At 51.1% G+C, this 16,025-nt stretch overlaps 2 protein-coding genes across 6 annotated transcripts; both read right to left on the bottom strand.

Annotated features, from left to right (window-relative positions):
• Positions 1–547: 547 nt before the first annotated feature.
• Positions 548–12,003, bottom strand: JAML (junction adhesion molecule like). 5 transcript variants are annotated; one of them, XM_082777821.1, is made up of 10 exons: positions 11,946–12,003; positions 7,260–9,939; positions 5,143–5,599; positions 4,809–5,036; positions 3,134–3,297; positions 2,583–2,808; positions 2,316–2,445; positions 1,778–1,838; positions 1,233–1,328; positions 548–1,050 (listed from the first exon to the last, which is right to left on the bottom strand). In XM_082777821.1, the coding sequence occupies exons 4-10, from the start codon at positions 4,882–4,884 to the stop codon at positions 889–891; spliced, it is 915 nt and encodes a 304-aa protein (XP_082633947.1). In that variant the 5' UTR covers positions 4,885–5,036; positions 5,143–5,599; positions 7,260–9,939; positions 11,946–12,003; the 3' UTR covers positions 548–888. The 5 variants fall into 5 exon arrangements, with proteins under 5 accessions (XP_082633947.1, XP_082633948.1, XP_082633946.1 ...); XM_082777822.1 differs by having other exon boundaries at positions 5,143–5,231; XM_082777820.1 differs by lacking the exon at positions 5,143–5,599 and having other exon boundaries at positions 4,809–5,093.
• Positions 12,004–12,813: 810 nt separating this feature from the next.
• Positions 12,814–15,672, bottom strand: MPZL3 (myelin protein zero like 3; the record flags this gene model as incomplete). Its single annotated transcript, XM_082778012.1, has 4 exons — positions 12,814–12,983; positions 13,635–13,845; positions 14,856–15,022; positions 15,603–15,672. The coding sequence occupies 4 exons, from the start codon at positions 15,670–15,672 to the stop codon at positions 12,814–12,816; spliced, it is 618 nt and encodes a 205-aa protein (XP_082634138.1).
• Between the last annotated feature and the right edge of the window lie 353 nt (positions 15,673–16,025).

Genomic DNA, 16,025 nt, shown 5'->3' with positions numbered 1-16,025 from the left:
AGCCCTGTGGGCCAGTTCCTCCTGCGCCCCGGCTGCTCGGGACCAGGCAGGGAAAAGCGAGCAGGGAGTCGACGTGAACCAAGGAGTGCAGCGCGGCGCTGCAGTGAGCCATGCACGGGGCCGGGAGGGGGGCCCCGCCGCAGCGCCGCACCTGCGGGTGTCACACAGCTATTTTAGGGACGGGGCCGCCGCCAGCACATGCCAAAACCGCGGCCCCGGAGGCCCCCGAGGGGTTCCTGGACTCACCGGGGTGGGCTGCGAGCAGAGGGGTGCGCAGGGGATGGGTGAGTGGGATGCAGGGGGGGGGAACCCCGCTCCTCTCCATCCCTCACAGAGCAGGGGGGCTCGGGACAGCCCAGGCAGCCCCCTCGTGCTGCAGAGGGACCCCCTGCTCAGCCCGTTTCACCTTACTGCTCCCCCAGCCAGGCAGGGTTTGGCACACTTGAGCACCACACATTTAAGCAGGAGGTTAAAGGAAGCCAGGAAGAGGGAAGATCCCCCTGGACCTCGCTGAGTTTTATTGTTTTCAGAAGATACCCCTGGCACGGCCCCCGCTGCCTCTCCCCCTCCCTTCCCCACCAGGCTCTCCTCGGAGTTCATTATCTCTGGTCCCGGAGCAGCACGGGCTGGGATCAAAGCTGCAGAGTGAAGGCTGTGCCCTCCTGTCCCCCTCCAGAGAGAAGCAGGAGGGAGCAACACAGCTCCCTGGGTCCCGCTGCAGATAACGGGGACAGGACGAGCCCCAGCAGCAGCTCCGGCACGGAGATAAGAGCGAAGCAGCGACACTGCTTAGAGGAAGGGCTGACAGCAGCACCACGCTGGCCCACCAAAGGAACAAAGATGTCTTGAGCACACAGCTGGTTAAGGAGCTTACGTCCCCCAGCACGGTTATTTCTCGCTCTCTGGGGGACGGGGAAGGGCCTCCTGTGGTCTGCTGTAGGGGTCCTCGCTTGGTCTCTCATCCCATCTGCCCTCTTCCATCCACTCTGCCGGGATCACCCTCCTGGCCAGCTCCACGTAGATGCCGTTCTCACGGAAGAAAGAGGGGTGCTGCAAGGAGACAGGCTGTGAGCCCCTCGCAGGCATCAGGGCCCCTTTGGAGTGGGCAGGGATGAGGGATGCTGCTGGAAGGTCAGGTCTAGGCAAGACCACACCGGAGGGGAAAGACCCTACAGCTGCAGGAATCCCCTGCCCGTGCCTGCTGCAGTTTGGGGCAGCTGCTCCCCACTCACCATGGTTATGTAGGTCTCCTCAGCTTTCTTCTTCTTCCTTGCGTCCTGTTCAGCCTTGGGTGCCTCAGCTCCGGGCATTGAGCAGTAAATCCCTTCCTGTGAGGGGAGAGCAGGATGAGAGCCTTCCAACCCCGCATTTGGTCAGTGCCAACAGCCGCAGCACCTCACCATCAGCCAGCACAGGACTCATTCCCACAGCACCCACCCCATGTCAGGAGCACCCTGAGGACACGCAGCCGTGGCTGCTCAGGAGGCAAGCTGCAGCCATCCCGTGGGAGGACAAACCCGTCCCCAGCCCCAGGGAATGCTGCAGGAGCACCAACCCACCCTGAATCAGTGCCTGCCCCAAACTGGGTCCCAAACCGAGTGGTGTCGCCTCAGCAGGGAGCCTCGGTGGCCTCACGGGGGGACAGCCTCAGCCCCTGCCTCACAGTGCTGGCTGCCCCATCCCTCCCCTTCTCTCTGGCACCCAGCAGGTGTGCAGGAGCCCCCAGCAGGGCAGGAGAGCTGTGCTCCCCCCCACTTGGCTCTGCCTGAGCTCTCACCTTGGCTTTGTCCTTGCTGTCCTCTTTTCTGCTCCTCTCCAGGGCTGTGTTGGCTGCAGACCTTGAGGGAAAGCAACACTGGTGTCACCTCCAGCAGGACGCATCACCTGCTCCTGCTGTCCTTGGTCCCCCCCCTCCTAGGACACTGGGACCCCTTCAGATGCACCTTGGCCAGGCCACCCCTGCTGCTGCCAGCTGAGGCTGGCTCCCACAGGGAGCTCATCACACTTCGCTCCCATCCCACAGACCCACAGTGCCCCAAATGCCCAAAGCTGCCCCCCACCAAGAAGGGCGCAGGCTCTGCCGGCAGCAGAAAGCCCGGGAGCTTTGGGAGCAAAGGGGAGACCGGGCAGGGCGGCGTGACACTAGAGGGCAGCAGGAGCCCACAGCCTGCTTCGGGGGCAGGGGCACCCAGCGGGGCGTCTGCTTCCCCGCGGCTCCAGCAGGTCAGGGTGGTGCCTGGCCAGGGAGAACTCTGCAGGAGGGACACAAGGAGGTGCTCTGCTCAGCCCCATAAACCCAAAGCTGATATCGGTACCTCTTCCTCAGGGTGCGTCCCGCCAGGAATGCCAGCACCACGGCCACAGAGCCACAGCCCACAGTCACAGCCCAAAGCCCGCTGTCTCCCAGGACCGCAGAGCCCTGGGCACTCGCTGCTCCTTGACCTGCTGGGGAGACACCAAGGCAGGGGCTGGAACCCGCAGGGATCGGGCACTACCACGTAAGAACCCTGGTGGCAGCTCTGGAAGCCTCTGTGAGGGGTCTGAAGGGTGAAAAGTGAGGGGAGGCCATAAGGGACATGTACCTGTCCGTGCCATGGGGCTGATGTGCAGCACCGTGTGGTTCTTGAAGATGCTGCTGTGCTGCAGCAGCCGCATCTCACACAGGTACTTGCCGCTGTCGTTCACCTGCACGCCCTGCAGCTGGATGGAGCCGTCCCAGCGGGAGATGTCCCCCTGCCACTGCACCCGGTCCCGGTAGCGGCCCACGGAGATGCTGCAGTTGCTGTAGTAATAAAACACCATCTCCTCCTGCCGGGACACACAGAGCTCCAGGTGAACAGAGCCCAGGGGACAGGGCCCTGCCCTGCATCCGTCCCCTGCTCCACAGCAGGGGCTGCAGCCTCTCCCTCTCCCCCCACACAGCACAAGAGCGCGTCTCACACCCACACCCTCCTGGAAAGCCCCTGACACAGCCACCAGTGCCAGGGTTCCCCCGCAGCACGCAGCCGGGGAACTTTCCTCCCGTGGCAGCCGGGGCCAGGCAGCTTCCCCAAAGCCTCCCGAGAGCAGCAGGGCTGCTTCACTCCCCCTTCCCTGCCGCCTGCCCCCCACCAACCCCCTGGTCCTGACCCACCTTCTGCGTGCCTGCTCCCGGCACATGCAGCCAGTCCACCTTCACCATCGTCCAGCTCTCGTCTGCCGCGTCTCGGAGGAGGCACTGCAGCAGGACAGAGTCCCCAGCGCTGGCTCGAAGCTGAGGCTGTGTGAACACCCAGCCAGCCGAGCCGCTGCATCTCTCTGCCAGGCACAAGGACAGCAGGATGAGGCCGGGGAGGACAGCCGGGTGCAGCCCGCCTGTCCCCATAGGCGTCTCCTCTCCAGACAAACGCGGGGCGAGCGGCACTGAGCAGCCCGGAGCACAGCAGGGAGCCTCTCCCTGCGGCCAAAGCCTCTCCCTGACCCCTGCTTCTGGCGTGCCTGGGATGTGGGGCAGCACATCCTCCCGGCCACCAGACACCGAGGGCTGCTGCGCTCACTCAACAAGCCTCATCGAAGGGAAGTGGGGAAGGCAGCTCAGAACTCGTCGCTCAACCCCAGCCCTCTGCGTGCCGGAGCCGAAGGCTGCAGCTCCTGCATGGCCGCTCCTGTGAGTCACTGGCTGGGAGAACCAGTGCCACTCTCATCTACAAGAGGCCAGGGGCAACTCAACCCCTTCACATGAATTTCAGTTCCTCCTTTCACAACCTGCCCATTTGGCTTCCTTACCTCTTGCTCACAAGGCTCCTGGCCTCGGCTTGAATGCATCTGGCCACATAAATACCACTACGGGTTTCTAGAGAAGTGGGGCAGTGGAAAACCAAACCAAAACAGACCAAAACAAAACAGAGGAACATCAGAAAGCACAGAGCTGACAAAAGCAGCATGAAGAAGTTGCTGTCATGGGGTGTGGGGGGGAGCACAAAACATGTGTTAGGAATGGGAAAGAAGCAGGGCAGAAAAGGCACCGTAAGTTTGTCCTGAGAAAGCCTCCGTGCCCCCAGGTCTGTGAGATGAAAATGGCAACAGAGAGGCACCTGCTTGGCAAGACAGGGCAGAGCAGAGCTGTGGCAATGCTGCAGGAGGGAAGCACTACCAGCTGCAAGAGAGAGAAACAGAGCAGAACGCAGCAAGAAGAGCAGCTGGGTCTCTACCACTCGTTTGCCCAGGACTGGGTGAGCTGGTTCAGCTGGGAGCCACACACCAGGTACGTTTTACCTGGTGCCTGAGCCACTCTGTTCAGTCCTTCCACGAGCCACCAAGGGCTGGGCCCTGGCAAAGCACCAAGTACTTGTCTGATGCCCTGTAAATAATAAATGCAAAGTGCTACAGCTCCCCAAACTAGTTTCTTTGGGGCTTGACCAGCTGTGGAGCCAAATATGAGCAATATTTGCCAGCAGCAGAGACCAAGCGAGCCAGTTGCCTTGAGCAGAGCCAAAATCAATAGCTTGGAAACCTTTCCCTGTACTTATGCTTGGTAAAGCTGCTTTACTTCTTCCAAAGCCTTGGAGCCTCAGAGTAAATACAGGCCTCCACGCAGGGATGATGAATGCTGTTGCAATTCCAAGCCCATATATATCTGGGAGTTGTGCAGGAAGGAAACACGCAGCACACAGACACCAGGGAAGTTACTGCTATGCCTAATGTTCCCAGCCCTGTGTACCTGCAAAGTCCCAAGAGGTTCTCACAGCAGAAAGAGAGGACACACGAGGTCTTTCAGCAGAGGAAAGCAGGCCAGGTAGATAAGGCCACCAGAAGGACTTAGAGCTTACCCAGCAATGCCAGCACCAGAGCCAGGCTCAGCATCACCTTCATCTTATTCCAAGCGGAGCAGCAGAGGTGACACATGCACCAGAGTCCCCTCGGGAAGGACACCAACTGCTTGCAGCTGAGCTGGACCCCAGGGTTAGTACAAGACCCTCTATTTCTTCAGAGTTGGACACGATCTTTGCTCCCCTGGATGTTCAGCTTCTGAGTTAGCCACCGTCCCAGCTAGGAGCCTACGATTCAGTGAAGCACAGCTGTCAGATGTGTCTGCTTTGAGACTGCTCCGAGCCCTAGAAAGGAAGGCAGAGAGAGACTGGGGGAGGGCTCAGCCTGAAATACCTTTGCATTTCCCCTATCTTATGTATCTTTCCGGTGGTTTGGGGGTCGAGTCCCCAGCATCTCAACTGAGATCTTCATGATGTTAACTGCTGAAAAAACAATGGGATGGTTTTTTTCTCCTACAGACTCAGACAAGTTTGAATACGGATCCTAAAATCACAAGCCCCCTGCCCTAGAAATAACCTCCTTGCTCCAGGGCGCTGCACATGGTGAGAAGTTCTGCTAGAACCTTTCGGGGTCTACCCAAATAATGCCATATTTTGCTACTGTACTCGGTTTGACATGCTGCGTGTCCCTCCATATCAAGTTGGTGCCTCCTTTCTATGCCATGCAGACATCCTGCAGCCCGAGGAACGTGCCAGCCGGTGTTCACGCATGGATCACAGGCAGGTAAGAGCCGGAACCCTGCTGCTCGCTGTGTCTCTGCTCCGTGATTCAAAGCTAAGCCTGTTCAAAACTGGTAAACATAGTTAAGGGGAAAAAGTTACTGAGAAAACCCCTCCAGCCTGGAGAGCCTGCACTTGCAACTGTTTGACCTTAGGCTGCCATTACCCGTGTACGTTTTTCAATACAGGCACATCTTGCTGCAGGAATAAAACCAAGAAGAGATGAATCATATCTGAAATCTCATTAGCTTCTCTCGTTTTTCTTCCACCATGAAAGCCAGAGGCCCTCTAGACCAGATACCAGCTTCACTAAAGCTTGGATTTGGGAAGGGTCCCAGCTGCTCGCCCCAAGAATCCATCCAGAGGTGTCAGAGGAAATACGTAAGGCGAACACCCGACATTTCTCCTACCACCCCGAGATCCGCTGCTCCCTTCAGTGCTGCGGAGCAGAAAGCCCCAGCCACGGCCCTGCAGCTGGGGGCACCAAGCTTCTGGAGGCAGCACCTAAACCCCTGCCCTCCCTACGGAACCGAGAGTGAAAATAGCACCGCATGCAAATGGCTGGCAGGGGCTGCGGGGCGGCGAGGGGGCCGTGCCAGCCCCGTGCAGCAGCACAGCCGCGCACACGGATCAGCAAGAGCGAGCAGGGAGCAGCGAACGCCTCCGCCCTGCCACTGCTGATCCCCTGCTAAACCTTCCGTCTCTTTTCATGGCCAGACTTGTTTCCCTGCCTCCTTTTTTCTTTCTAAATACATTTTTCTCAGTGAAGGAAGCTCAGAAACACTTTTACAGGCTCAGACAGGATTGCAGGCCCCGAGTTAGCTGCATGGGTCAAACAGTCACGAAGTCTCTGCAGGCAGCACATGGCATCGCTGCCTACAGTCAGGGACGCAAAACCACCTCAGCTTGTCACCATCCTCCCCTTCCAGAAAAAAAAATCCCTAAAAGTGGCAGCAAGCCTCCTGCAATTCTCTCAGATGTGCCGTGCAAAACCCATGACCTGTTTGGGGGCTGGGTTTTGTGGAGGTGGAGGGGAGAGAGTTGTGTGGTTTGACTGTGCTGTTTGCATTTCTGCCAAGACACAATTTGCTGCATAACCCGCACTTGTGCACACATGACCTACAAACACTGCACGACTCATGCTCAGCTCATGCACTGTGCCTCAGCGCAGCAGGCCCGAGCAGCCTACTTTCCTCCTCATTTGCTCAGCAATGCTGCCGAAAGCCTTAGAACTGCACCAGAGATATGCTTCCCCAGGACCACCCCCAACCCAGGAATTCAAACTGCACCGAGCTTTGTAAATCCCTCAGCACACAGAAGCCTGCGTGCAGGATTTGTACGCTCAGAAATTCAAAGGTTTTCTGTCACCGAGTTACTGAAGCTCCGGTTCCTATTCGCCATCAAATCCTTCCTGGACTTCTTACCCTATTTCTCAGAATAAATTCTGGTCCTGTCTTGGAACACGCTTTTGCAGGCTCTCCCTGTGCGTGCACCAGCTGAAGGCAGCACCCAACAACCCAGGCTGTTACATATATTACAACGCTGACATACCCAAAGCCCCCCGCAGGATCACAGCCTTTACTAAATGGATTGAAGAAGAAAGGCGTAGGTACCACACTGCCTTCACATCTCCCTACTCAGGATCTGAATTCTGAGTACTTCTATGTCTCCCTAATCTTTTCAGGAAAAAGAAACAAAATCATGTAAATACTAGAGCAAAAAATTACTCACCCGGTGTGTTTTGGGGCAGTCAACTTGTCTCTTGCACAAAGGGCTCTTCGGTGACTTATTTGGGGCCTCTGAATTAATCAGATGCTAAATGGTCTTGATGTTGTGCGTGCAAGATATGGAAAACCTAACAGCCTTTGGTTTCGTGTCTCTTATTTAAGTTCAGTTTGGTGGTCACTTTTAAGTCGCAAGAGGAAGTTGAGGACTACATCGAGGGTACTGACAAATCACAAGGCAGAAGGTACTGCTAGAGAGGCGAGCAGAATGGCAGATGCATTTGCCTGGGAGCACACGGTGGGAACACAGCTTCAGAAGACAGTCCAGACGTGGCTGGGTCCCACTCCTTTTGCCACAGCAGGCCGAGCCATCAGTCGTTATGTGAGAAGTCAAGAACAAAGAAATCCTTGGCAAGCAACCCTTTCACAGCCTGTGCTCCCTCCTGGCTTTCTCTTTGGGAATCCAGTTGAAGAACAAGCAGCGCAGCACCTCGTCAGTCCCACAGGCTGGGTCTTGTCCTGGTGAGGTATCGCCAGGAAGCAACATCAGCTCTGCTGGGCATTACTGCCAGTAGTGTCCGGGGGCAGAGATAAGCACGCATCTTACTGCCTACAGAGCCACTGCCAGGATGCTTTTCCCATCATGGCCAGCTTCTCCACTTTGAGACACAGGCAGGACACACAGCACAGGCTGCTATCTGCTTACACCCCCCCCTCAGTCACTCCGAAAGCTTATTTTCATCCTTCCTTTCCTACGGAGTACCACAGCAGTCACTGTTCACTACCCCAGCAGCAGGGGTACACAGAGAAACTTTCTCTCAGCAAGCAAAGGGCAAGAGAGGTAAATTTTATCCATGCTCAAAACCCTTTATGATCCAGAACACAGTTAGCTTCAAGGTGGCCATTCCGCTTTGCACCAGAAAGATTTGCCCAGGATTTAGCCCGCTCTTTGCAAAGAGTGGAAGGCACATCTGGAAAAGAAGTTATTCATTTCCATGGGGAACTGTCTGATGTACTAGGGCTGAAAGTGGAACAAGAAAGCCACTTCCTCTAGGCTGCACATCCCACCAACATCCTTTCTCAGGATAGTTCGAGTTGTAGAAACACGGTGTCATCACAAAGCACAACCTTTTTACATATTACTTTATTGTAGACAGGAGAACAATCAATTTCTTTATCTGAAGAAGCAGATCTACAGCTAACCTGCTTGGCAGGCAGGAACTCCACACCTGCCATCAGCAGCCAGCACTGAGCTGCTGAAGGGGGGCTCAGTACGCCGTTTCCCACCATCCCATGGCAGTTTTTATAGCTAAGCAAGAACACAGGATGGCAGTTTTACACGTTCAACTATATCCACCTGTACTCAGCCAAATAAAGTCCAGGATAAAGCAGTGCAATTTATTGGCAACGGCACATAAAAGCCTCCAGTAAACTTGTAACGTATGGAAGAAGACAATTTGATCGATGCCACACACCAAAAGGAAGCAAAAACCAGCAGCTCTTTAGGTGTCAGAACAGAGCTGTGAGAGCCCCCCAGAGTACTGCACCCAGACTGTGGAGCCCCCAGCACAAGAAAGATGTGGATCTGTTGGAGGAGGGCCACAGAAGATGATCAGAGGGCTGGAGCACCTCTCCTGTGAAGAACACAATTCTATGAATTCCACTGCTCCCTGCTATACGCTATTGGGCAAGGTTGGTGGTAGAGAACGTACGCTCTTTTTTACAGGGCAGTATTGACACGTTTAACTGTTTCCCAAAAATGAACCATTTCACCAGAAGAGAGGAGGAACAAGACAGTTCTTCTGAACACGGAACATTCCTTGGCACGATTCCTTGAGTCAGTACTTGAGGTAGATGGGGTTACATTTCCACAGACACGGAGTCCTCATTTGCATTTCTGATTTTAAAAAATAAGTTGTATGTGAATTGTGCTTCATGTCTGCAAGTAGGAGATGTACCCAGTAATGCAGCTGTTCAAGTAAAAAGATAAAGCTCAACAACGTAAGGTAACACTGCTGTGCAGATGGCAACTTAAAGTAAGAAGACGCTAGGAACAAAATGTTGATCCTGTAATTAAGTGGTAGATCAAGCCAAGAAACAATTAAAAACCAGTAGGTTCTCTTTGCTCCAAGACAAAGGATGCCATATACCAACTCAGTCAGGCTGTTCTAAGTCCTTTGCTACTATGTTGTAACGAAAATGAGAAGAATACGTTGTCAGTGCTTGACGATGACCTTAGAGAGCCGATGTGTCACTCCGGAGTAGTCTGCTCTTCAGGCAGGTTGAATTCAAGGGTGCAGGAAAGGAGGGATATCACCAACCACAGAGGAAACAAATTAGAAAGTAAACTAAGAGACAAACACTGTCAGACCGCTGGTGGGAAACAGGCTGCACAGCTGTAGGCACCGAGGTTTCTGTAGGCACTGGAGAAGGGAGGTTTCAGGAGAATTCCCCCCGCCACCCAATAAATTAGAAAGAAGCTCAAAATAATGATTTTTGAAATAGGTAAGAGTGAATTATCCCATCAGCATTATTATTCCGATATACCAAGATGAGAACGGGTCCTTCAATCTGCATTGGTTACCCAGCAGCCTTTGTATTTTCTAGCCAAGATTTTCAGCGTTGTAATTTTGTTCTTTATCCATAAATTTGATCTCTCATCAGTATGGCTCTTCCTCATCCGTGTCCTGAAGAGAGAGTATGAAGAGAGAAATTGAGACTACGTACAAAGACATGAAACAAGTAATGAATTTGACAAAAAAAATTAAGTCTGCTAGGCTTCAGACAAGAGCATAAATGCTTTCCAAATTGCTGGTGTGCTTCAACAAATTAGAACTGGTAGTTACATAAACACTTGTAGCTAAGTCTGTTTGACTTACCACAGACACAGACAAATTGCCACTGGATAATCAACACATGTGATCTGTTTTAAAAGAGGTAGGAGCTAAAACTTAAGCAAAAGACAAAGTGCAGAAAGATGTCTTCTTAAAATGCACCCCTAACTCCTGCAGAGCAGATCCAGAGCAGCACAAGCTGTTGGGTGTTTCAGCTCTGAACAGCCCTATACTCTCAGATCCCCATCATCTATTGTTCTAACCACAGTAATGATTTGATGGCATCCTCACAACCAGGCTCTGCAGCTCTCAGCTTGCAAGATGCTCAAACATACAAGCCCTATATGGGAAATCTTACCAATTTTGCAGTAATCTTAATTATGAGCAATTTTTCATCAACATTGCAATTTTAACTATTTGGTAAAGTATTAAGCGTGAGAAAGTGTTTTACAGAAACCTCAAAAAGTAGACTCCCTATAGCGAGCGAGATGGTGTTCAGAGAGTTGTTAAGATGAGTATCAGAACAAAGTATCTAACCAATGCCAAATTACTCAACATGAAAGCACCACAACTACGTTCAAGTTTGCCTGCTCTCAAAGGATGAGAAGACATTTTTCAACCTTCACAATCTCCATCTACTAGCACGTCTCACTGTATCTGAGCTCCCATCTTTTCCCAATCTCTCCATTTGCACCGAAGCAAAGGTACCTCCCCGCTCCCCAGCACGTCACTTGCAACAGCCTTCCCACCTCCCTTTGCAGCCCTCCCCTTTGAATAAAGCATTTTCTGCTTCCTGCGTCTCTCAAAACTCGTTGCCAATACTGCTGCTCCGTTACAGCTGTGAAGAATTATAAATATTTCATACATAAATCGTATATTTGCTCATTCTTCATTCTATACCTATTAAAGTGTAGAAACAACCAGCACACATCAGTCTGAAAGCTCACACATTTACTGCATTTAAAATCACTGGCATTACAACAGTGAATCAAGCAATACGTTTAAATCCTCCTTAACATACTTCCTGGCTGCGTATAGACGATGTAAAGCTGCGTCTGTGCTAGGTTTGCTCTGTAGGACACCAGGTTCAAAACCAAAACCACTCTCCAAGCAGGCATATTAGTGAGCTTACTCTGGAATGTGTCACACTTAGTGTTGGGGCTGCTAAAGCCAGCACACACACCTCAGACGTATGTTTTGCAAAATAAATACAGCAGATGGCAAACATTCAGTAGTTCCAGCACAATGCATCAGATTAACAGAGGCTTGTTGTTAGGGTATAGCAAGTGAACAGAATTAGAGGACACCACCCATTTCATGAAGCAAACAAACTGAACACCCCACAAAAACAAACACGAAACCCACAAGAGTTCAGCAGGATTCTGTTGTGACCAATGCGTTCTAAGAAGGGAGACCTCTAAGAAAGACAGAAGGCAGCATGCTACCATCTGCACAGAAACAGGGCAAAGAAATGTTCCTGCCTCCACACCTCACCATAGCCCTGCCAGACCCCAAACTGGTTATCTAGAGCCTTTATAGAAGCTACACAGTATAGCGGTTAGCACTTAAAATTCTTAATATTTGTCTTGAAATGTCAGCTTCCATTTAAAGTCAAAAGAAAAAAAAAAGTCAGTTTGGGGGATCTCGGGACAGCTCCCGCTGCCAGTAACGCACCCTGACCAGCAGTTCTTATCCCCGATAGCCAAAATGTGGAAATCACCATGGAGCATAAGCATAGCCAACTGGGACTGTTCTCCAAAGCCCAGAGAAATTATCAACACCTCTGGTTGCTGCTCGTGCACCTCCTCTGAGCGCTGATCTTGACAAAACCACTTATGAAAATAGCAACTTTCACTTACCACACAGTTCAAACACCAAGCTTTCAGTCTTCCTGAGCAGGTGTCTGTGTGTTCAGACCTGGAGAACAAACATAGGATGAGGATGGACTTTTCCCCACCACCACACACTAATATTTCCTATGGACTATGAATTCTACTTCTCCCACACTGCCTTGTGGCTCTGCATAACAAGCCTCCAAAGAATTGAGAGTGTCAGGTCTCTTTTTTCAAAGGCAGACATTTCATATAACAAGTGCCATGAAGAATGTAAGAGCTGCTTTTTGGCTGGAAAATCTTACCACAATAAATCAAAACGTTGTATTAAAAGTCCAGTCCTAAAATTTAGCAGAGAATGAATTCTTTGCAAAACCAGGTGTAACTCCAGCAGTTTACTGCTCTCACTACAATAGCATGGTGACCCTTCGCAACACACAATCCTCTCCAATTCAGATGGAAATCCAGTCTCCAGAGCCTGTTCAGGACTTGTCAGCTGTGCTCAGGCCATCAGTGAGGGAACCAGATAGCATTATGCTGTTTGTTTTGTTGCTACTGATCTTTCATACCAAAACACAACCCATAAAGCCCACAAAAGCAAAATATCTTTTGCTGATTTAAGCAAAATAAATCTGACTGCAGAAGTGAAAGACTACCTAACCCTAAACTGCTTCAGTTCCATGGCTTCACGCCGTTGACAGAAAAAGGGCTGTACTGCACTTACTTTATGCTCCAAAACATGGATTTTCCAAAGGTTTCTACTCACTAGCTAAATTATGCTCATAGAGAGGAAGATCTCAGTGGCCAGCCTGCAGATGCTGACAGCTATGAAATGAAGGACAGTGAGGAATCATTGTCCAAGGTGGAAAAACAGGCTTTAGGTTCCAGACAGAACTTACTCATCAGACACTTCAATAGAAGATTTCTTGCAGCCCGATTTTTTTTTCTCCTTTAGCACTCCAGATTTCCTTCCCAACCTCACCAACATCAGAATGACCACAATGATGGAAGGGAGAAATACTAAAATGGACAGCAGCACCGCTGAAGTCAGCTGGAAGGAAAAGCCTGCGGGATAGATAAAGAACAGAGCAGCTGTAACAGTAGTGAAATTCTGCTTTCTGAAGTCTCTGAGGAAAACGTTCACCCAGGAAGGACTGACAGCCTTTTCATACACAGCCCAGGGCTGGTAAATTTTAAACAACTTGTCTTGGAATCTGTAGGACCCTTATTACCTACCCAGCACAGTAGGATGTTTTTTTTATATGCAAAAAACTCCAAAGGTGGGCAGGTGATGACATAGCTTTGTCAGCATGTCCAAGCTTCAGATTTGGGGTAGTTCTCACACGCAGAGCAGACAAGGAAATGAAGTATTACTAAGAATCAGAGTTTGTGGTGTGATAGTATTTTTAGACCAGTACTTCCCCAAAATCTCACTTGTTCTATTGACACAAGATTTGGAGACTGGAATTCCTGAACAAGGATGGATTTTTGATTTGTTATCAGCACAGCTTCCTCCATTCCTTCCTGCCCCCAGTAAATTCAGTGGTTCTCTATGTATTTAGTACAGAATGAAGGGCTGAGGTAATTCCTGCTGTAATTCTTACATGGAAATCCAGGGAATCAATTTCCTGTGCAATGCTCCGATTTTTAAGGTTCTGATGAAGCTACAATGCAGCAGTATCACACAAGTGAGAACGCTATGAAATGGAGGCTTACCCCTCTCTGTAACTATCAGCACTGTCTGGGGAATGTTGTGGTACACATCTGGAGGATTCTTCACACTGCAGATGAACGTCCCATTGTCACTCATCACAGGGCTTTGGATAGCGATGGAAGCATCACCCTTGGCAACGTTCCCAACCCAGGATATCCTGTCTTTGAACTTCCCCACTGTTGTTGGGTAGGCAACAGACTGATAATGAAAAATCTAAAAGAAGGGGAAGACAATAATTGCTCTAGTAAAACACTCTACAAAGAAACCAAACTACTTTTTGTATTGTAAACATAAAGGAAGGCATATTAACAAGTCAGAAAGAATAGCTTGCAGACAGGAGACTCTCCAAGTTCCTATCTGATAATTCTGAATCTGTCCCATTTCATTAGAACTCCAAAGCTTTTATCTACCAGCCACGGCACTGACATATGTCATCACCACCCTTCTGACAAGCTTGTTCCCCTCTGGAAATCTGCGGCTGAGAAGTTGAGTCTGTTCCTTGTGTCACGCAAGACAGAGCGCGGCAGTTCTTCAGCATTTGCTTCCTGCACTTTGGCACTTCCTGCCCGACTAGTGAAGACCTAACAGACATTTCATAAGGGCAGCTCCCTTTTACCCCAGATACAGGGACACCACTATGAGTTCACACTCTCCAGGAAGTGTTAGTCACTGGTAAGCTGTAAAGATACACATTTTCTGTTTGTGCCTTGAATGAGAGGCTTCCAGCCGCCTTTTTGATTTGTGTATTTATGCTTATATTTCAAAATGCTGCTGCCAAGAGAAGTAGCAGCCCATAAACCTCAGAGGCTGTCATCATGACTGTCTTCAGAGTGTCATTGCACACGTTTTTACCACTCCAAGGTAAAATCAGGAGTAGATTGCATCACAGAATTAATAGGGCATAGCTGCCTTCAAGAAAACTCCCACTCAAATGTTTTACAGTCATTCTATGTACAGCTGTAGTGTACAATGCAGTGCTTATGTCAAAACCCAAAGGTCTGCATAATCACCTCTGTGCTAGTACACATTTACGTTGAATACTTTTTGCCCAAAGGACACTAAAACAATTACTGATGGGAAAGAAGGAAACAAGCAGAATCCCGCACTTCAAAGTGAGGAATAAGCGCAGCAGGAGGGCAAACGGGGAAAAGATACCATCAGCACACAACGTGCACAGAGACCTGGTCAATCTTCAGTACAAAAAGATTCCCTCTTTCACTTACTGTCTCCATCTGACCACCCGTGAGGGGTCGGTACGTCCAGTCCACTGTCAGACTCTCAGTGATGGGAGAACTGGATTTGAACGTGCATGTCAGCTGTACTTTTTCACCAGCGAAAGCTCGCACTTTAGAGCTGGCTTTAATATCCAGGGACAAAGCATTGCAGATACCTTTTGGAACAAGCACGAAAGACAAGGATTAGGTGGTTGTTATTTGTGAGGCACGGGAGTGATGGTGCCCCGATCATACCGATGGATGGGCAGCTTAACCCCAGGCTGAAGAGGGAAGCACAGCAGCGACCACCACCCCCATCATGAAATTAAAGCAAAGCAGATCACTTCCCTAACCTGTTCTTTATGGGACTGCAATGAGCCTCAAGAAGTATTTATCTGGAAAATACCCCCAAAAGCGTACAGTTTTAGACGTGGAGGTAAGGAAGTTTTAAAGGGAAGAAACTGATTCAGCCAGCCTGCTGAGGAAGCACAAGCTGCTAGCTTTAGTCCTGCCAAAAAAAAAAAAAAAAAAAAGTAGTATTGACAAAGAAAAAACAATCCCGTTGGAAATGTTGATATCTCAAGTGTAGCGAGCAGAGAGGGGAATAAAGTGGCACGGGAGCGGAGCGCAGGGTGAGGAAAGCAAGCCCCGCAGCCCCCATCCGCGCCGTGCCCCGGCCGGGGGCGGCCCCACACCGCCCCTCCGCAGCTCTCTGCCCCCCGGAGGAGGAGGAGAAACCCGCCCCGGCCCCGTTACCGAGCAGGATCAGGGCCCCCCGCGGGACGAGAAGGCCGCCGGCGGCCGCCGCCGCCCCGCCACCCCGCATGGCGCTCAGCGCCGCAACATGGCGGCTCACCTGCCCAGGTGAGGGTGGGGGCCGCCCCAAGATGGCCGCGCCGCGTCGCCATGGCCACGGGGCCTCGCCTCGCAGCCGGGGACGGGGCCCGGCAGGGCTCGCCGAGAATACCGCGGTGCCCGTTTCTGTTTTGGGGTGGTTTGTTACTTTTTTGGTACTTTACAACCCGGGGAAAACAAACAAACAAACAAACAAACAAAAAACAAACAAACAAAACAAAAACAAACAAAAAAAAAACCACGAGTTTCACGAGTTTTTGTTTTGTTTTGTTTTGGTGTGCCGAGTTTGCAGTAGGACAGTGACTTCCTTCAGTGTCACACCAT

The sequence above is a fragment of the Aythya marila genome, assembly GCF_965140915.1.
Source record: "Aythya marila genome assembly, chromosome: 23".
NCBI lineage: Eukaryota > Metazoa > Chordata > Aves > Anseriformes > Anatidae > Aythya > Aythya marila.
The sequence above is the reverse complement of the archived record's forward strand: the minus strand, read 5'-3'. Positions and strand labels throughout refer to the sequence as shown.

What these genes read in the sequence shown, in the direction of transcription:
- JAML (XM_082777821.1), bottom strand. Translation starts at nt 4,884, where the DNA reads ATGTGTCACCTCTGCTGCTCCGCTTGGAATAAGATGAAGGTGATGCTG. An exon ending in TCTGGTGCTGGCATTGCTGG is followed by an intron (nt 3,298 to 4,808) that starts GTAAGCTCTAAG and finishes TGTGCCTGGCAG; the next exon opens with AGAGATGCAGCGGCTCGGCT. An exon ending in ACAGCAAGGACAAAGCCAAG is followed by an intron (nt 1,329 to 1,777) that starts GTGAGAGCTCAG and finishes CTCCCCTCACAG; the next exon opens with GAAGGGATTTACTGCTCAAT.